This window comes from Gadus morhua, chromosome 1 (genome assembly GCF_902167405.1).
Source record: "Gadus morhua chromosome 1, gadMor3.0, whole genome shotgun sequence".
NCBI classification, from domain to species: Eukaryota; Metazoa; Chordata; class Actinopteri; order Gadiformes; family Gadidae; genus Gadus; species Gadus morhua.
In genome coordinates this window covers 13,550,572-13,571,409 of record NC_044048.1, presented here as the reverse complement: position 1 = coordinate 13,571,409, position 20,838 = coordinate 13,550,572, and the positions used below count along the sequence as shown (strand labels likewise).

General features: G+C 47.2%; 3 protein-coding genes across 5 annotated transcripts in view; 1 reads left to right on the top strand and 2 right to left on the bottom strand.

The window, feature by feature from the left end:
- Positions 1–10,415, top strand: part of kcnd3 (potassium voltage-gated channel, Shal-related subfamily, member 3) — a 98,099-nt gene extending 87,684 nt beyond the window's left edge. For 2 of the 3 annotated variants that reach the window (XM_030367917.1, XM_030367908.1), the window contains 5 exons: positions 1,755–1,856; positions 5,839–5,871; positions 6,026–6,118; positions 7,768–8,030; positions 9,913–10,415. In XM_030367917.1, coding sequence (XP_030223777.1) covers positions 1,755–1,856; positions 5,839–5,871; positions 6,026–6,118; positions 7,768–8,030; positions 9,913–10,096 — 675 coding nt within the window. In that variant the 3' untranslated portion in view covers positions 10,097–10,415. The remainder of the gene's footprint in view (positions 1–1,754; positions 1,857–5,838; positions 5,872–6,025; positions 6,119–7,767; positions 8,031–9,912) is intronic. The other variant, XM_030367926.1, reaches the window with a different exon arrangement.
- Positions 10,416–13,252: 2,837 nt separating this feature from the next.
- On the bottom strand, positions 13,253–15,044 carry LOC115547878 (D(3) dopamine receptor-like). The gene is made up of 2 exons (XM_030362385.1): positions 13,761–15,044; positions 13,253–13,572 (listed from the first exon to the last, which is right to left on the bottom strand). The coding sequence occupies exons 1-2, from the start codon at positions 14,850–14,852 to the stop codon at positions 13,417–13,419; spliced, it is 1,248 nt and encodes a 415-aa protein (XP_030218245.1). The 5' UTR covers positions 14,853–15,044; the 3' UTR covers positions 13,253–13,416.
- A 257-nt stretch (positions 15,045–15,301) lies between these two features.
- Positions 15,302–20,489, bottom strand: ddx20 (DEAD (Asp-Glu-Ala-Asp) box polypeptide 20). Its single transcript, XM_030362372.1, has 11 exons — positions 20,264–20,489; positions 20,077–20,171; positions 19,789–19,957; positions 19,573–19,687; positions 19,251–19,393; positions 18,917–19,055; positions 18,746–18,804; positions 18,481–18,563; positions 18,034–18,139; positions 17,637–17,738; positions 15,302–16,969 (listed from the first exon to the last, which is right to left on the bottom strand). The coding sequence occupies exons 1-11, from the start codon at positions 20,457–20,459 to the stop codon at positions 15,624–15,626; spliced, it is 2,553 nt and encodes an 850-aa protein (XP_030218232.1). The 5' UTR covers positions 20,460–20,489; the 3' UTR covers positions 15,302–15,623.
- Positions 20,490–20,838: the final 349 nt, after the last annotated feature.

The window sequence follows — 20,838 nt, the reverse complement described above, 5'->3', positions numbered from 1 at the left end:
CAGTTTCCTAAACCAAGCAATTTTGTGCAGTCGTAAAGATGAACCACTCTGTCTTCCCCATGTCCGTGTGTCTGTTTGTCTCTCTGTATAACCCAGCCTTTAAAGCCTGGTAAATCCTGGCCTTAGCTCCACTTTTCCTTCACGCATAACGCCTAAAAATCCCCAAGCGTAACCTAGAGTTAGCAGAGCCCAGGTCAATTTGCATGGCCTCTCGTTTAAGTGGAACTCAAATAGAGAGATGGGCCGAATTTGCATACATTACCATATTCAAGCGGTCTCAGAGTGGAAGCCATCAGAAATCCCTGCTGATGTACGGTGGTCCATGTAGATATATGTTGATTAAAGTGTGTGGCCATAAATACACAGATATACACACACACACATGGGTGGCTCATGCCAACACACACCAACAAATGTGCACCTGCACATACACCGGCACTCTAAGCAACCACACACACATACACACACACACACACACACACACACACACACACACACACACACACACACACACACACACACACACACACACACACACACACACACACAAACAGAGACAAATGGTCAGGCTCGTATGGCTTTAACTTCACAGTGGGCGTGGGACAATTTCTAGCCAGATTGGGTGGTTGGAACTCATGCGCCTCCCATTACCTGTTCCACACACTTCCTGCCAGGGTGCAGCCTGCTACCTCCTTGGCTGAGCGTGACGAGCAAGCCACACATACATTAAACACCGCCTGCGGTTTCCTCTCACAGGGAAATGGCAGATCTCTGCCAGGCCTGGGACTCACGTTACACGTACCTGGTGTAAAGAAGACAATGTGGTAGCTGAGAGGTGCCACTTCCACACGCACATTAAGGCACATTCGGGAGGAAACACAAGGGCATCCACACACCGGCAAGCACTCCACAAACAAGTTGGCATGCACACACAAACACAAACACAGCCTTAAGAGTATATATAATGAAGGCAGTCCTGGTCACGACTTTTGAACACAATCCATGAAGTTTTGAGTTGCTGAAGTCAATTGTAACAGCACGACAGATATATAATTTTGTCTTGCAATGAGGGAAGACACTCTGAAGGATTGCATTTCTTTGTTCCTCCTCCTATTGTACTGTTTTTTTCTATTTGTTCAACTCAGAGCCTCATTCGGAGGAGCAAAGGAACAGTGAGTGAAAGCATCAGAGAGAGACGATGCATCAGCCTTGCATCAGCACTGGCAGTGCTTGTTGGATTACTCCGACAGGAACACACTGGCATTTGCAAAACCCATAGAAAAACCGATACAAAAACATTATGGGACCTGAACATTCCTCTATGTGTTAATTGTTTTCATCTTTGGAAAATGAATCAAGCAGAGGCGTTGCATCGAGGCGTTGTCTACGTTGGGAACAGAATGATAGATGAACCCGAGATGGAAGAAACGCCATTTTAAACACAGAGAGAAGTGTCAATGCCCCATGAAATTCACATTATATCAAACTGCTCACTACTCCTATAGCTGTCTGGCAGACAGTGTTCCCGTGCCTGTATTGCATTATCTCGGGGTCACCATGAATCTTCTTGTGCTATCAAAGTGGGTTTTGGAGTTGCAAATGTGTGATATGAGCTATAGTGGCTGGCAGATGAGTTTGGAGTTCTCCGATCACGCATATTTTTGTCAAAGTGAAAACCAGTTTTTTTAAACTATTCTGCTGCTTTGGTGCTGTGACTAATCTCTCTGTCTCCATTGTCTGTGGCCTTTTTGCAGAAAGCGCGGCTGGCCAGGATACGGATATCCAAGACGGGCAGCTCCAGCGGCTTCCTCCACAGCAAGCGCAACGGCCTCTTCAATGACCCGCTAGAGCTAACGGTGAGACCGACGGACAGAGCACAGAGTTCAACCGCCTTGCACCGTCCCTTCACTCACTCACTCACTCACACTCACACTCTCCCTCACACGCTCTCCTCAAACACTCCCACCCTCTCATCACTCACTCCCACACCCACTCACACCCTCTCCTCACTCACACCCTCTCCTCAGCCTCTCCTCACACCCTCTCCCCCCACAGTCCCACTCACACCCCCTAGCCCTCACACGCTCTCCACACACACCCCCAATCACACGCCCTCTCCTCATGAACTCCCACCCTCTCCTCGCACTCACACACCCTCTCCTCCCACTCACACCCTCCCTCTCCCCACACGCTCCCACTACCACATTTAGTTGAGGTTTAACATATGCATTCCTGCCCTGCACCTTAACTATGGCCCAATCCCATTTCTACCCCTTACCCCTTCCCCTTACCCCTTCAAAACAAGGGGGAGGGGTAAGGGGAAGGGGTAAGGGGTAGAAATGGGATTGGGCCTTTATGTTTCCTCCCCTGCCGTCCTTACTGGCAGGGCGATAACCGTGGGCCCCCTCATGGTCATCTCTCCCCCAGGCCCTTTGTAATTATTTCAGGCGGCGTCTTGTCGGGGGCATTCAGTGTGATCTCATTAGAGGCGTGTCAACATAATGGGAACATCTTAAGTCGGTCTGAAAAATGGGCCTGAGGCGGGGGGAGCAGCCGAGTAATGTAAACCCAACTCGTGGATCTCGGTGTTTTACCAAAGCGCTGCATTATTAAATGGCTGACATGGTGCAAAAAAAACCAAGAGCTCTGCTCTCCGGTTATCGCTCTCAATTTGTCTTTCCTTACCCTCTCTCTCTCTCTCTCTCTCTCTCTCTCTCTCTCTCTCTCTCTCTCTCTCTCTCTCTCTCTCTCTCTCTCTCTCTCTCTCTCTCTCTCTCTCTCTCTCTCTCTCTCTCTCTCTCTCTCTCTCTCTCTCGCAACTCTCTCACTCCCCTTCTCATCCAAACACAAATACCCAGGAAACCAAGTCAGTGACTCAAGCTCCTCATACTCAACGCTGAAAATCAATGTCATTCAACAAACCACATTTTTGGATTTGTTTCAATGGAGTTCCTCTCCTATAAAAGGTCACATCTTCCATCCTGTTAGTGTTAACACAGTTTTTTGCCCTTTTATGTTCTTGTTGTTGCAATGTTTATCTATCAATTCAAAATGAACCACTTAACTTCCTACTGCATTATTTATATCAATACCCCGGCATTAAACATTTATCGAAATCAATTCTGAGGTTACAATGCACAAAAATAACGTATGTACAATAGCCAACTCTTGGTAGTGGGACGATGCCTTCAAGGTTCTCCGATAAAGATAGACACAGTTTTCAGTGTGCTGTAAACAGTGTTTCAGTGGCCAGCAGCGCTGTCTGCTGGCCACTTCTTTTCCTTCTCTTTAATGCTGGGTTCTGTTTGATGGTGGCCATCTGGCCCGTTGATCTATCCCGGGGCCACAGTCATACTGCTGACGTGAGGATCCCGTCACAGCTAGACGGGGGCTTCAGGGCACAAATAACTCAGAGACAAACATCTGCGCCTCACAGCTGTGCAGCTTTACATACAGGTTAAGCCTGGAACCTAGGTGAGCCACCGGTCTGGTGATGAAGAACCCTGAGCATCAACGCTAAAATAACGGTACCCCCTGAGCAGAGAGGCCGCCAGCGCCCCTTTTAGTGCCGTTTAATGCTTCAGCTCAACCACATGTCAACTAGAACACTTTAAAGGTGACATATTATGCCACCAGTTGTGACTGTGATTAGCCATTACAAGCCGTTTTGAAAATCTGCATCTTCTGACATCACAAGTGGTCGTGTCCACCTAGCTGTATGACGGAGGTGGTGGTGGTAGTGGAGGTGGTAGTGGAGGTGGTGGTGGTGGTGGTGGTGGTGGTGGTGGTAGTGGAGGTGGTGGTGGTGGTGGTGGTGGTAGTGGAGGTGGTGGTGGTGGTGGTGGTGGTGGTGGTGGTGGTGGTGGTGGTCTTTGTAGTGGAGGTGGTGGTGGTGGTAGTAGTGGAGGTGGTGGTGGTCTGGGTAGTGGAGGTGGTGGTAGTGGTGGTGGTCTTGGTAGTGGTGGAGGTGGTGGTGGTCTTGGTAGTGGAGGTGGTGGTGGTGGTGGTGGTGGTGGTGGTGATGGTAGTGGAGGTGGTGGTGGTGGTGGTGGTGGTGGTGGTGATGGTGGTGGTGATGGTAGTGGAGGTGGTGGTGGTGGTGGTGGTGGTGGTCTTGGTAGTGGAGGTGGTGGTGGTGGTGGTGGTGGTCTTGGTAGTGGAGGTGGTGGTGGTAGTGGTGGTGGTCTTGGTAGTGGTGGTGGTAGTGGTGGTGGTCTTGGTAGTGGTGGTGGTGGTGGTGGTGGTGGTGGTGGTCTTGGTCTTGGTAGTGGTGGTGGTCTTGGTAGTGGTGGTGGTCTTGGTAGTGGTGGTGGTCTTGGTAGTGGTGGTGGTGGTTTGGTGAAGTGTAGCAGACCAGAGCGGCGTTGTATGGCGCTTTCTGTTGCGTAAACAAGTCAGTCACCGTTGGGAGATGGGAGAAGACAGTGTACAGTGTTGATGATGACTGATGCAAGCCGTTGAAAGCCCAGACGTCAGGCGGTGTAACACTGCTTCTATCTATGGCGGCCCCAGAGCGCATAGAAGGAGAGACAGAGATGTTCTAGTGGCTAAATTGTTCAGTCGGGTGTGTATACACAGCCCGGGCGCGATGCTGCTTTTATGGAAGGATGTTTTTTTTTTTTTTTTTTTCATAAATCTTCTTCTGAGCATTATAAGCACCACTTGAAGGCATGATTATTTCAAAGGCTAGCCGGCGTCTGAAGCAACAACAACAACAACCACAGATTGTTCGGAGTGTGGAGATTAAAACACCCGTATCCCCGCTAACACTGGTAGATTTGAGACTGCCAGGTTTTTGTCTTCGCCTCCCACTTTCTTCTTGTGCTCTTAGAAAACAAAAAGAAGTCACACTCAACAAGTTTGGGTTTGTGTTTTTCTTATTCCAGGATGATTTATAACAATATTACCAAAAAAGGGGTATTGAACAAACACATACGCACACACAGCCACACACACACAAACACAAACACACACACACAAACGCACACACTCTGACACAGCACCCTTTATGGTTATGCAATGAAAATGATAAACACATAGCGAGACAAATAGACCTAAGGTTTGAACAGATGCACCGGTCTCCATCTCCTCAGCTGCCGGGGCTGTTTGTTCTGCTTGCCATACTTGGTGCGGGGGTCACAAGAGGGCATCCTCCCACGGCCAACTCCCTCTCTGACTCACCTCACTGCATCCAGGAAATGGCTCTCATATCCAAGAACGCCACAGACCTACAAATAGCTCCCCACACCTCGATCTCACGTACTGGACACACACACACGCACACACACACACACACACACACACACACACACACACACACACACACATACACACACCCACATACAAGCACACACACACATAGACAAGCACACACAGACATGACCACGCACACACACACACACACACACACACACACACACACACACACACACACACACACACACACACACACACACACACATACACACACAAACCTGTTCAAATATACATGTGCTTTCACACAAAAACAAAACAACAAACACACATTTTTTCCATGTTGTTTATAAATGACATGAACTGGTATGTGACTCCATAGGCCATGTTTTTAATGTGTAGGGATATAAACTCAGAAGGCTAATGTAGTGCATTGGCTTCAAAAGCATGGCCTGCAGCTTTGGGGGGAAAGTAATGTTTAACTAGGTGTGTTGCAGTGTTCACGGTGTGTGTGGTGGTGTGGTCCCGCTGGCTGCCCTATGTGTAGAACAGTACCTATACCTTAATACCCTGAATACATAGTAATCCTCTTTCCCTGTCTCTCACTGTCCCTCTCCTTCTGTCTCTCTCTCTCTCCTCCTGAAGCAAATACCTTACAAGATGAACCTTTCAGAACAGGTACTGGGTCAGAGGCCGTCACACTCACCTCTCTCACGCACCGTTTACAGTTGATATCAGTGTGCGATGTCCCTTAACCTCACACTCCCTTTCTCTCTATGTCTGTGCGTGCGTGTGTGTGTGTGTGCGTGCGTGTGTGTGTTTGTGGTCACAGGGTTCCATCGAGGACGAGCAGCAGCTGAGCAAGTCCACCTCTCTGTTAGAGAGCCAGCACCACCACCTGCTGCACTGCTTGGAGAAAACCACTGTGAGCACACACTAACATGTGTACATACACGTACACGTCGGTGTATGTACACACACACTAACATATGTACATACACATACACATCGGTATATATACACACACACACACTAACATATGTACATACACGTACACATCGGTGTATATACACACACACTAAAATATGTACATACACGTACACATCGGTGTATATACACACACACTAACATATGTACATACACGTACACATCGGTGTATATACACACACACTAACATATGTGCATACACATACACATCTGTGTATACACACACACTAACATATGTACATACACATACACATCGGTGTATGTACACACACACTAACATATGTACATACACAAACACATCTGTGTATATATACACACACACTAACATATGTGCATACACATACATATCAGTGTATATACACACACATTAACATATGTACATACACATACACATCGGTGTATATACACACACACACACACGCCAACCAAACACATACATACATACATACATACATACATACATACATACATACATACATACATACATACATACACACACACACAGACACACACACACAGACACACACATACGTACAGTACACACACAAACATACACACTCAGGCATACACAAACACGCACATGTACACAAAAACACACACACACGCGTACACACACACACACACACACAAACAAACACACACACATACACACACAAACACACACACATACGTACACATTCGTACACATGCACACAAACGCATAAACAATTTTTGTACACAATGGGATAATGGAATTGTATAGTCACTTTTGTTGAGCTCGGCAATGGGGTGAACAATTATGCCATAACTGTATAAACTATGTATTCATAATCTGTGTCAGTAGTTACCCAAAATATGCACAATAAACCAGTACAGCACAGCATAGCATGATGTATGGTACACTGTGTTACCCACAGACTCTGCGCTGGGACACCGCCAGCATTCTTTTTATTTTACGGTTCAAGATGCATCAGAGACACGCTACGTTAGGCAGGTATCACGCCACAGCATTACTCCCACTATAGAACGTAATGATGCACTTATGGTCTAATACACAGACACACACATGCACACACACACACATGAATGTAGACACACTCACATGCCTGCCTGCCTGCATATACGATATGAATTCCTTCCACTGCGTATCAGAACAAACTGAACATGGACAGCATAAATTGTGATGTAAGAATCAGCAGAGCAAAAACTCCCAGGATCACGGTGGAAAATATATTCAAAGGAAAGACTAAAAGCTAGTTAAGGCTGCTGTGTGTTGGTGTGTGTGTGTGTGTGTGTGTGTGTGTGTGTGTGTGTGTGTGTGTGTGTGTGTGTGTGTGTGTGTGTGTGTGTGTGTGTGTGTGTGTGTGTCTGTGTCTGTGCGTTTGTGTGTGTGTGTGGGGGGGGGCAAAACTATGACCTCATAAAATTAGATTTTGTTCTACTTAATGCTCATGATCCTCGTTTTTCTTTGTCTTTCTCTTTCCCACTCTCTCTCTCTCTCTCTCTCTCTCTCTCTCTCTCTCTCTCTCTCTCTCTCTCTCTCTCTCTCTCTCTCTCTCTCTCTCTCTCTCTCTCTCTCTCTCTCTCTCCCTCCCTCCCTCCCTCCAGAACCATGAGTTTGTAAACGAGCAATGCTACCAGCAGAGCTATCTAGAGGCGGGGCAGAACTACCAGTCTCAAAGCCCCTCCCTCTCCAGCCAAGAGGGCATGACGGGCACCTGCTGCACCCGCCGCAGCAAGAAGCGACACTCGCCTCTACCCAACTCCAGCGTGCCCTCGGGTGCTCTGATGCATCCCCTGGTGCACCCACACACACATCAACACGCCTTGCAGGAGCTGAGCACCATACATATCCAGCCCCACACCACCAGGTGAGATCAGAGGACATGAGGCAGCGCAGCACTTTGAATGCACGCTTTCTGGTGTGGAATGAACCTTTCACCGGCAGTCAAAGGTGCTTTTGCATAGTTTCTTCATTTGTTCAATCTTTCCTTAGATACCTCTGGAGGTCATTATTAATTCATTTGGCAGACGGTTTTACCTCTAAAGGGACTTGATTCACAGTCTCTGTGTGACAAGAGGGTGTGGAGGAAGAGCCTTACAGTTTGGGCAGGCCAATTACATTCAGGGGCGGTGCTTGAGCTGTGATTGGCCGGATTGGTGGGGAATGGGTAGCTCAATAGACCAATGGCTGACGGCAAGCACGCATCCAAATGCAAATGGGTTGAGGTAACTTAACCGCTAAAAGCACCGTGTTGGGTCACAACGCCTCCAATGCGATTCCCAACAGTTCATTTAGAGACAGGCATCAATGAGCAGGTGGTCCTGTAGCTTACTCAAGGAGGCCACAAAGTTAGATACAGAACATTGGGGATCAAACCGAGTACCTTTCCACTGGAGGTCAAACACACACTTTTGGTTTTGTTTGAGATATTCTCACTTTGACAAACTTTAACAGAAGTCTGTGATTCAGTAACTGTCAGATGAGCAGTGCATGCATTTTAACTGTAAAAAAGATTTTTTTCTAAGTCAAAGTCTTAGGGTGTGTTCGAAACCGCCTACTTGCTTACTGCTTACTACCTACTAAATATTTGGCTTACTTCTCGAATCCTTAAATAATGATTGAGTAATCCATTTGAGTAATCGACGTTCAGACATGAATCAAATGACGTGTCAATAACCTACCGGCCGGGCGCCGTTAATAAATATTATTAATAAATATATAAACGTCACATTTAACGTCACAGTACACCTTCAACCTAAGGATTTGCGGTGATATGTTAAAACAATTATTAAACAATTATTAAAAGCACTGCTGCTTCGGCTCCCCGTTTAGCGCCATTGCTTCCACTGTTCTTTTGAATAGACGCAGTGCATTCTGGGGCGGTTGAGTACGTCTAGTAAGCTAGTGATGCTTACTCAAAATCTTTCCGGAAGTAGAAGACATTCGGATACTACTCGCTTACCTAAACTCGCTTACTAAGTTCTCGCTTACTCAATTTGACGTCTTAGGCCACGTTCACATCTAGCGTTTTTTGTAATAGGGAAAAGTTGAGCCTACCGTTTTTTCAACAAAAAGAAAAGCTGGCAGCGTTTTTGGCCCTAAAAGCGCCGAGAGCGTTTTTTACTATCGCCTAGCAACGAATCCATTCTAGACCCGACGTTACTCGCCTACTACCTATCCAGGCTAGAGCCCATTAGACATGTTGTAGATCTCGACATGTTCTGTAATTAAAACTATTAATCGCTCCACCGGCACTTTCCCGAGTGATTTGTCTGCCATTGTTTCTTGTTTTGACAGTTGAGAGTTTCCTTCGTGACGAAGTGTCAATGTTCCGCTTGTGATTGGTCAGTTGCCCAAAAGACGCCTGACGTCGGCCGCTTTCTTCCTGAAAGTTGAACTTTTTTCAACGCTCCGTATGGCAGAAAAAAAACGCTGGGAGAGGCGTTTAAAAAAGCGGCCGTGACTTTTTCCAGAAACGCTCTGCTCCATAGGAATATAATGTCAAACAAGCGCTGGCAGATTTAAAAAAACGCTAGATGTGAACGCAGCCATAGTTAGTAGGTGTAGTAAGCAAGTACGCGGTTTCGAACACACCGTTAGTCTAAGCAGTTGCTTGCTCAACACCCAAATTGGCTGGAATGGAGTTTGTTTCAACCCATCCACCTAGAATCCTACAGGTCAAACCTCATGTAAATTCTCTTCTTCTTCTTCTTCTTCTTCTTCTTCTTCTTCTTCTGTTTCCGCCGCAGTCGCTCCAGCCTCAACATGCGCCTGGAAGAGCAACATCCGCTCAACTGCCAGAGCGGGGGCAAGGTCACCACGGCGATCATCAGCATTCCGACGCCGCCGGCGGCAAACAGCCCGGAGGGGGACGCTCAGCCGCCGGCGGTCCCCGCCCACCACCAGAACATTGTCAAGGTGTCCGCGCTGTGAAGACTGAGCCGGGCTCACACGGGTCACGCAGGCTCAGGAGGACGGGATGACATTAGAATAAAAAAGACTATGGAATAAGACTTAGGGTTGAGGGACAGCGGACCGGAATCGGATGGACTAGTAGAAGCTCATTCAGAGGACGCAAATCTGACCAAGGTGGAGACTGCCATCTCCTGGACATGTAGTACAATGACATGCACTCCCCGTGCGGATGGTGGACAATTTTTAGATACAGTCTGTTTTTGATTGGTTGAGGCCGGCTTGTGCGTGTGTGCGTGTTTGTCTGTGTGCTTGTGTGTGTGTGTGTGTGTGTGTGTGTGTGTGTGTGTGTGTGTGTGTGTGTGTGTGTGTGTGTGTGTGTGTGTGTGTGCGTGCGTGCGTGCGTGCGTGCGTGCGTGCGTGCGTGCGTGCGTGCGTGCGTGCGTGCGTGCGTGCGCGCGTGTGTGTGTGTGTGTGCGTGTGTGTGCAGTTGTCAAGAAAAAAACAGCAAACCTGTTTGATTTGGGATTCCGGCAAAGGGTTGTGTGAGTGTTTAACAGATCAGAGATCTGTATGTAATGTGTCACTGTGCACATAGCACCTTTAATGATTTGGTTTCAGTTTTAAAAAAAGAAATATATATGTATGTTTTTTCTAGAAGGAGATAACAGGAAAAAGCTATTGAAAAAACCTCTGAAAAAAAAGAATAGACTTAGAAGCAGACTATGAGAAACTTTTTCCACCGACATAACTTTTGGTATGATGTTTCATTCCGGTCTGCTAAGCTTTTGATGGATGAATTATGCCACCATTCTCTTTGTGGTGAAATATTACATCAATATCAAATCCACTCGGGCACAAAAAATGTGATTCAAAAGAGGTGAAACTTATGAAGTAGTTGAATGCGTATGCTTTCATGAATGTATGCTGGGGAGATGAATTGTGATCAATCTTGTGGCTAGAAGGTTTGGGTGTAGGTGTGGGTGATTGTCTATGTTTTGTCAGTGTACGTGTGTGTGCATGTGAGTGTGTGTCAGGCACACATGTATCCTTTGTGTGTAAGATATCAGAGACGTGAGTACTTCTGGAAGTTTCTCTGGCTCATGGTACAGCTGCCACTCTGAACGTTCATCGTACACGTATCTGTCCAAAATTCTCAGCTACAAGCCTTTTTACACAAAATGTGCCTGTTTAGTTTGAGTCAATAAAAAAAGGGATCTATTTATCTTCCCTTCTTATTTAATTTTTCTTTTGCTGACTTTTCTCGGCCTTCGCAGTGCCACGGACCTCAACAGTACCCAATTCTCTTATAAGCAAACCAAAAAAACGGTACAAGTTCAACTAAAGCCACCACTATTGAATAAAAGCACAAGGTGTTTGCTGAGAATTTCCGACATTGAACTGTCCTGAGCCTGGATTCTTTTGTGAATATTGTTAATAGAATATTTTGTAATATTTGGCCATCATCTGGCAGACCAGTGAAGCTGTCCTCTCTTTCTCTTTCACTCGTTCTCTTCTGATCTCTCTCTTGTTGTTGCCCTGTTCCGACCCGACCCCCCCCCCCCCCCCCCCCCCCTGTCCCCTGTCCTGTGTGATAACAGTTTGCTTTGCGTAGGTGTCCTAGACGTCAATCGTTCCTCAAGAGTAAGCAGGCATTTGTTTTGTTTTGTTGACTTTATAGTTGGCCCAGAATTGTTAAGTATGTGTACACTATGTGGTTAGCAAACTCTGTTTGTGAGTTGTTTTTTTTTGTTCTCAGTGTCTCCAGAGAATTGTCTTAATTCCTCAGTGGATTTTCTATTTGATTTTGTTCCCGAAGAACTTGAAGCCACGGTCGGCTGGCGACCACAGAGCGGAAAGGGGAAGGCAGGGTCTAAGGCGGATGATCCCACAAAAGCTCCCCTTTGCTCCGGAGTACATTGTGTGTCTGTGTGTATGCGCGCGTGTGTGTGCGTGCATGCGTGTATGTTCTGTAGGGTTTTCAGTGTACAGGCTTGTATCCCTGCACCACCGCCATGTGACTAGACCAGCATTTACCCAGTCTCCCCCCAGCCCCACCCCAGAAACAGACCGTTACCATCATTTCTAACTAAAGTTAAACGACACTCAGTTAGCCCATCGGCCGCCTTAGCGTTTCAAGTGGAATCCCATCATGGTGGCCATGCGGACGCGGGACTGATGGCATACAGTTGACAAGTCAGCTGGCTTTGTGTTGTGCAGAAGTGGACTCCTAGGTCAGACCACCAGTTACAAAATCATCATTTGAGGGCTTGTATTGGTGTAAACGTTAAAAAAATGGAGTCAAAGGGATTCAAAGTGAACTTTTTCCCAACATCAATGAAAACAAGCACAGGCAGGTGGGTCAGCTTACAGAGCACATGAGCTTTATTATAACAACAGAACCGTGGGTATCCACCTCCCCATCTGCTGCCTAGGCCGCGTGTCGTCACGGGAGCAGGGCTCTGCGTCTGTCGGGTTCTCGTCTCAACAGCAGTGGCTTAAAGGCCTCTTTTTACGTTCTGCACGCCGCAATACAGATTTATTTCAGCCTTAGTGCAGCCGGTTATGTCCCCCCCCCCCCTTGGTTTCTTTTCAAGCAGAAAGGAGGTCTCTGTGATCGTGTTTGGTTGTCTATTCCCTCCCTTCCAACTGTCGCCTTCCCTCCTTCCATCGCCCTCTCCCTCGTTCTCGATGCTCTGTGTCATATCTTTTTTCTCCTCTTTTATACTTTTCCCGCTTTTTCTCTCCTGCCCCCTGTTGTTGTTGTTGTTGTTGAGGTAACTGCTGTCGTATTTTGTCAGGTGTTGGATATTATTTATGACCTTGTCTTGTGTCCCAACTGTGAAACGCCTGATAAAACATATATATCTGCCATAAATACATATTCTGTGGCCTCTATTTAATGTTATAGTCATCCCAACAACTCTGTGTGTGTGTGTGTGTGTGTGTGTGTGTGTGTGTGTGTGTGAGAGAGAGAGAGAGAGAGAGAGAGAGAGAGAGAGAGAGAGAGAGAGAGAGAGAGAGAGAGAGAGAGAGAGAGAGAGAGAGAGAGAGAGAGAGAGAGAGAGAGAGAGAGAGAGAGAGAGAGAGAGAGAGAGAGAGAGAGAGAGAGAGAGAGAGAGAGAGAGAGAGAGAGAGAGAGAGAGAGAGAGAGAGAGAGAGAGAGAGAGAGAGAGAGAGAGAGAGAGAGAGAGAGAGAGAGAGAGTTACGGTCATCATATGATTGCCCTCAGCAATCATATGATGATTGCAACAGCAGCCACTCTGTCTCAGTAGAAGAGGTGCAGACTAAACTAGACGTAGCCTAAGTCAATGCATAATGTGAATTAAAAACAGGTCGTTCAACCCTTAAACTTCCGCGGAAAGACCGACAGCGAGGAGAGGATCTTATTCAGCTCGGAGCGGAACTGCCGGGTCACCATGGTGTAGATGAGCGGGTCTACAGCGGCCGGCACGCTGGTCAGCACCATGGCAGATGTCTCCAGCTCCACTGCCAGCTGCAGGGGGCGAGCAACAAGCACGCAAAGCAACAGTTAGGGATTTGAAAAGAGATGTTTCAGCTTCACACAGAAGGGAATACAATACGTATTATCGAAAACGTGTTGGATTGAAGTTTATTTGTAAAATAGGCGAGATTAATAGAAGGATTCCGAACAAGCTAGGAACGGACGGTGACACTACTCACTGAGTTGGTGTTCTGCCACGAGGTGATGTTCATCAAAAGGGTCACAACCATGGGCACCCAGAACAGAGTGAAAACGATGATGATGTACCCGAAGCGCTGCGCCAGCTTCCCCTCCATCCGTTTCTTCCCGCGCTCTCTCGCCAGGGGCGTCAGAATACAAACCGCTCCTGCGATCTCCGGAAGGGGGCTCCGCGGGGGCTTCCCCTTGATGACCCGGGACGTCCTCGCCTCGGCCACGGTGATCAGACGGCTGGTCGGCGGCGTGCTGCAGGACGCAGGCCGACACATTGCCGGGAGCAGCTTGAGGTGATGGCGCTGAGGAGGAGTACGACGAGGAGCTGGTCCCGGTTCTGAAGCCGCGAAGCTGAACCACCTCCACACCTGTTTCGTTGTTGGCCTCAGCTGGATCCCGTTGTCGTAGACTCGCTTTCGGTGTTGCCGGACTACTTTGAATATTCGCGCGTAGTAAATAACGATCAGGGTCAAGGAGAAACCCCACACAGGCACCAGGACATAGGCCCCGAACGGATCCGTAGATCGGAGAGTCTCAACGGGCACATCCCCCCAAGGGTACCGGCGGCAGAGCATGTGATACAGCTCCTGTTTTGAGAGAGCCAGCGATACGACGGCTAAGAGGACGCCGCAGACCCAGATGGACGGGATCCAAATGCACACCCTGGTTTTCCTCCGTTGCGTCCGGAAGGGGAAGGCGATGGCTTGGTACCGCTCCACGCTGATGCTGACCAGTGTGAGGAGCTGAACGCAGCTGCACAGCGCGTATGAGAAGCGCTGCACGGCGCACAGGGACACGGACACCTCCGGGTGTCTCCCGTAGCTGAGGAAGGAGAAGAGGAAAAGCGGCGTGTCCACGGAGCACTTCAGGAGGTCGCTGGCCGCCAGGCTGACCAGCAGCGCGTTGTTAGAGGTCTGGAGGTTTTGGTTTCTGAACACCACCCAGCAAACCAACAGGTTGGCAGGCAAGCCCAGGACGAAGGTGAGCGAGAGGATGACGCAGTTGAGCACCAGGAACGCGGGATTCACCTCGCTTTCCTGCTGCGAGGCGGTTTCGTTCCAACAAGTGTGCGAAGCCATAGTTACTTTATCAGCGCATTTTTTTTAATTAAGTTATGCACATGTCCACAATTAGTGCAGCAGGCCTAACTGGTGAGCAGATCCAGTCATGATGACGCTTATCCGGAGTGTTAAAACAAGTTGAAGACACAAATAAATTCAGCTCTGAGTCTCCGTCCTATCACCCCTGCCATCGGGCTCTGACCAGAGAAGGCACAACTACCTGGTGATTTACACTTTAGCGCGCACCCTGATATATCCCGAGCGCGCTCAAGGGCACACGGCAGCCGGAGGCTGATTGTGTGAAGTGAGTGGTAACGCTGATTAGCCGCGTGTTCAGGGTGCACTTGAGTGTTCCGACCTTGATCGACGATGTCCGGCAGAAGGACATGTTGAAATAATTTCCTCCCTGGACTATTGCACTCTGTAGATCTTTACAAATGATTGATTTGACTTTTTTACAATTTAACCAGTCTTGCATTGTCTTTATTAGAAAAGCACAAATGATACACAACCATATTATTACATACTTATAGATTGATTAGCTTTAGCATTTTTGTTTTGAATAAATGTCATGGCATCACCAATGAGCAAATTTCATTACATTTTTGGAAACTTGGAAACTTTGGAAACGGGATGCCCTTATCAATTACACACTTTAAGCCAGATATCAATACCAACAGTGGATTTCCGTATAACAAAATGTGGTTAAGTTGTTACATTGTGTTACAATAACTTTATTTCCCCCAGTTATTCTGCAAGTATTGAAAGACCACCCATGCAGTTTCCAGATCAGTGTTTAAGGAGCTCGTTAATGTAGACTGTATTCATGCGATATGCTGCCATCCAGCTGTTGGCTTGGCTGTAGTAGCTATGGTAACCGGGCTGAGGATGGCAAGCCATGGCTTCGTAGTACTGCTCCCAGGATCTGTAATAGGCTCGCCAGTCGTCGGCATTCGACCACTCCTCTTCCTCCTCTTCTTCACTACTACTACTACCTTCCCCTCTCGGCTGCCCTTCCATGATCTCCTCCCTTCCCTCGTCATCCCGTCTCCTCTTATCGCAGACCCTCTGCTCCTTCCTCCCCACCGCGCCGTCCGCCCCCCTGCCCTCTCGGGACGGGTCAGCCCGGCTCCTCTCCTCCCTCCACGGGACCGGGTGACCCCCTCGTGCGGGTTTTTCTCGCTCGAGGGCGCCCCCGTGTGGTGTGCGACTTGTCCGATGGGACGCTGTTGGCGGGAGGGCGGGAACCTGAGCCTTGCTTTTATTGGGACCGGGCTCGGCTTGGGACCTCTGCCGTGCGTCGGTCTGGGACGAGCCCGAGCGCGGCGGAGCCTTCGCTTTGGGCCGCTCCTCCTCCATGCCTTCGTCGTCATCATCCGAGGAGGATGAGGAGGACGAGGACGAGCTTGAAGACCCAGAGCCAGACCTCCGATGGGCGGGGTCGACCTCCATCTTGACGGGCGGCGTCCTGCGCGGCGGCGGCGTCCTGCGTGGCGCCGGCGCTGCGGCGCGGCCGCCGCTCTGCAGCGAGCGCTTCAGTGCGTTGTCCTCGTCGTCGTGGAGCACGTGTGACTCGGTGTGCATACTCGGCTGGCCGTCGTCGTTCTGACCTTTGAACTGCCTGATGACCTCCACCGACCTCCCCGGGCCCTCGGAGATGAAGGCTTGGAAGTCTAGCTCCGCCTCCTCCAGGGTCATGAGGCTGTGGCTCAGGTTCTTGAAGGAGCTGAGGGGCGGGATCTTAGGGAGGGCCTCTTGGAGCTCCTTACGAGTGGGGCCTTGGGGGGCTTGGGGGGCTGGCGTATGCCTGGCTTGGGGGGCTGCTGCGTGCTTGATGGGACGCGCCGGTTTGGGACGGCTCTCCTCCACTTTCTCTCTTCTTGGCTCGGGCGGAGCACGGCTCTTCTTGGGCCAACGCTCGCCTGGACCAGGGTCCCTGGGTGGAGCCGAGGACGTGGAGGAGGCCTCCTGGTCACTGGAGGAGGCGGCGGCGGTGGCGACAGGAACGTCAGGAGCCTTCCTGTTCTTCTTCTTCTCTTGCTTGGGGAAGAGTTGGGATGTCGGCCCCAGTGTGGAGGCCTCCACGCTGACGCCCCAGTCGCACGACTCCTCCATCAACCCTGGTTCTATTGGGGCTGAAGACACGGAGCGTTACAAACCAGTGCTGGGACACTCGTTAATGGTCACCAAAATGACCATTAACTTAATTGTATTTTTGAACAAGCATGCTGAATCAACATTAGGCAGTTTGTTGTTCAAATGTATCTAATGTATTCACATGTATAAAAACTAGAGCTGTCAAGCGATTAAAATATTTAATCGTGATTAATCGCATTAATGTCATAGTTAACTCTAATTAATCGCGATTAATCGCAAATTATTTTTCTATGCTAAATATCCCTTGATTTTTTTGTCCCATAATTCTTCTCATTTTAATTCTCTTATCAACATGGTGAAGTGCATCGGCTTGCCTTGTGCAAATGATTTTTTATTGATAACAACATTGGCATATACACTGATCAAAACAGGACGATACAAAAAAAGAGCCTATAGTGCAATTAAACGACTGCTTTGAACAAATGTCATTTGAACATAGCAGTCAGGCTACTGCTTCTTTGTTTTGAGCCAAAGAAAAAAAAAAAAAAAAAAAATCATTTTTTTGTTTTTATAAAATAATTGCGTTAATCGCGCGATAAAAAATTTAACGCCGTTAAATTTGGTTTGCGTTAACGCCGTTAATAACGCGTTTAACTGACAGCTCTAATAAAAACACAAGACAAAAAAATATGATTCCACACTCACATGGCAGCATGGACAATTTCAGGTTGCACTTTTGAGCAATAGCCATCATCTTGTTCTCCTCCTCACCATGGCAACAGTATGTCACCGCCAGCCCCTGAGTCCCTGTCAACAAAGAGCGTACTGATTATGAGGATGTCGCCGCGGGAGGGAACAAGAGCCTCCAGATAATTAGGAAACCTAATGTAGATGATTGGTAAGAGACTCTTGACCTTCTGTAAGGTCGGACAGATTATCCAAACAAGGTCAACAGATCAGTCTAATCCAATGCGCGTTGCAAAACAATTAATTTAATGTAAACCCAACATTTTTTTTTAAATAAACATAATGAATTACATTCGAGTAATCCAATTAATCATTACTATAGTAACATGCGTGTACCAGGTTGAGGGAAACTAACCATAGCGGCCGGCCCGTCCAATGCGATGCATGTACGTTTCCCAGTCCTTGGGGATATCAAGGTTTATAACCAGGTTCACCTTCTCCGCATCGATACCCCGGGCGGTCTGAGCAGAGCAGGGGAGGTCAGTCATACTAAAAAGTTGAACAACGCAGTACTAAACCTATCTAGTGGAGTGAATTGATTGTTGAAATGATGTAAACTAAAACGTCCTTGTTCTAAAAAAGGTCGCCAGACATGATCATGCTATGATTGATCGTGTCCAGTTCATCTGTGAATCAATGTGTGTGTAACTTAGTGTTGTAGTCCCATAAAATATCTTGTGATCCGTTTTAGGATTAACAGAGAGAATTTAAGAGCTCTGCTGACATGATGCAAGTACAAAAACAACGTATATAATTGTATGCAATTTTCCACGCAAAAAAAGTGTTATTGTGTGTTTCTCACCAGATCAGTAGAGATGAGTACTCTACACTGATATTGTTTCAGTTTGGACATGGCCTCCAACCTCTGGTCTTGAGTTAGCCCACCTGCACCAATCGCAGCAAACGGTTTCATCACATGACAAACAGAAACAAGTTATTTATTTAATGACTATTATGAGTACAGGCCTTCATTCAGAGAGGATAAATTCATCAAGTCAGTACAAAATACGGCAGAGTGTAGCAATGTGTAGATAAAAAAAAATTACTTTATCAAACTTTCTTCTCACCTGAGATACAGACCGCAGGGAGGCCTTTAGAGGACAAAATGTCTGCCAGGTGTTGAGCCCTGCAAAAACAAGAACAACAGTTAGTATAGTTTCCAAGAGATGATTCAAAATCATTTGCTACTTTTCCATTTACTTATGAGACACTTTGAGAGACAACATTGAAATAACTACCTTGAATGTAGATTGGAGAAAACAAGTGCTTGGTTGAAAGGTACTTTGCTGAAGAGCTCAAGCAAATGCAGGACTTTCTCCTCAAAGACCTTATGTGCATGAGCATGCGAGTTCACAAGCTTGTAATACTGCCTCAAACCTGGAGGGGGCATCCAAAGTCAAATTAATAAATGGTAAAACAAATGACTGTAGCTGTAAATAATGCATCTTGACATACAGTTAAAAAGGTTAATATGTTAACCATGTGATTCGGAGCACAGCTGTTCACAGTAGTTAGTCAAACAGCTGTTACTTTAACACATTTTAAAAAGTTACATTTTAAAACCGCCATTACCTTTAAGACTAGGGTCTTTGGGGTTGAGTCGAACAAAAGTGGGCTCGCTCATGTAGTTGGACAGGTGTTGTGCAAGGGATTCTGGGTAGGTGGCAGAAAGGGCAAGCATCTGTTTGTTCGCTGGTAGAGAGGAAAATATCCAACTGGGGGAACAAGGCAGTGTGTGAGACGCAGCATGTACAAACACACGTTTAAAAATGGTACTGAGAAAGTAGGCAAGTGAAAGGGTCAGTGATGATATCACTTAATTTAGATAACAGCATTTAATCTGGGTAATAGTGCATGGACAGTGTGCAAGCACACCCATTACAATTCATATTACTTGATTTGTTCCTGGAAACTGCCCTCCTCCAGCAGTTTGTCAGCCTCATCCAGGACAAAGAGCCTAATGCTGGCTGTAGACAACATCCCCAACTCTATCAACTGCTTGATACGGCCTGTTGACCAAACAGAATACAGTTGTAATAAGTAATGCATCTCTTTAGCATGGCATGTAATGAAGTTGTGTTGTCATTCACTGAACTGTTTCGCCACCGACCTGGGGAGCCCACTGCAATGTGACACTTCTTCAGGTTGATTTTATCCTGGCTCACTGCCGTGCCGCCTATAAAGACATGACACTGCAGACCTTCCATGGCACTGCCGATGGCCATCAACACTGAATGGATCTGAACAGCTATCTCCCGGGTCGGAGCCAGTACCAAAACCTGGAGGTACAACAAGTTACCCGGTGAAATGCATAATACGAAAAGCTAATTCAGCTCATATTTAGATAGAATGAAATATGATTAGCAGTAGTGTTTTTCTATGATTCAAGTCACCTAACTTGAGTGGTGACATTTTCCAGGATCAGTGAATCCAGTGCAATGGTGCTGAAGACACATGTCTTCCCTGTGCCTGATTTCGCTTGTACGATCAAATCTAAAACATGACATAAACGTATTAATGTCAAATAAAGCATTATTGGTAGGTGGGCTGCACGTTAATAAACAGTTGGGATGTGTTACACGCACCAAGACCACAGCGACCAAGTGGGATTGCCTTGAGCTGAATCGGTGATGGTTTCTGAAATCCCGACGCAGAAAGTCCCTCGAGTACTGGGGTGGACAACAGCAAAGAATTAAAGTCGATTCCCTCGGATAAGAGGACATCATCAGTCCGGCTTCTCGCATCTATATCATGAGCGGCTTTTCTCACGCACGCTGCCATCTTGACTCGACTGTTTACGGGTCAAAGGACCAAGCTTTAACAAGGATGGTGGTATTTATCTACCGCCATCTAGTGGCTGAGAGTTGTATGAACACACTACCGAGTTCTAAGAAATACAGCAGGTCTATTTTTGTAAGGCAATTTGATTTGCCTTCGAGGTTTCAGTATAATTAAATATATGTGTTTAAGTAAGAAAAAAAGGCCTGAAAACATTTTGACATTTCGAACATGGCTCCTACCTTTCCCGAGATGTTCTGGTTCAGAAGAAGTGCTCCAGTTGTGATATACCGCCATCTGTCGTATATACTGAATAATATAAACATCGAAAATATATTTCAATAGCAAATAGGAAAAAATATTAACACACTGAAGTGAATGT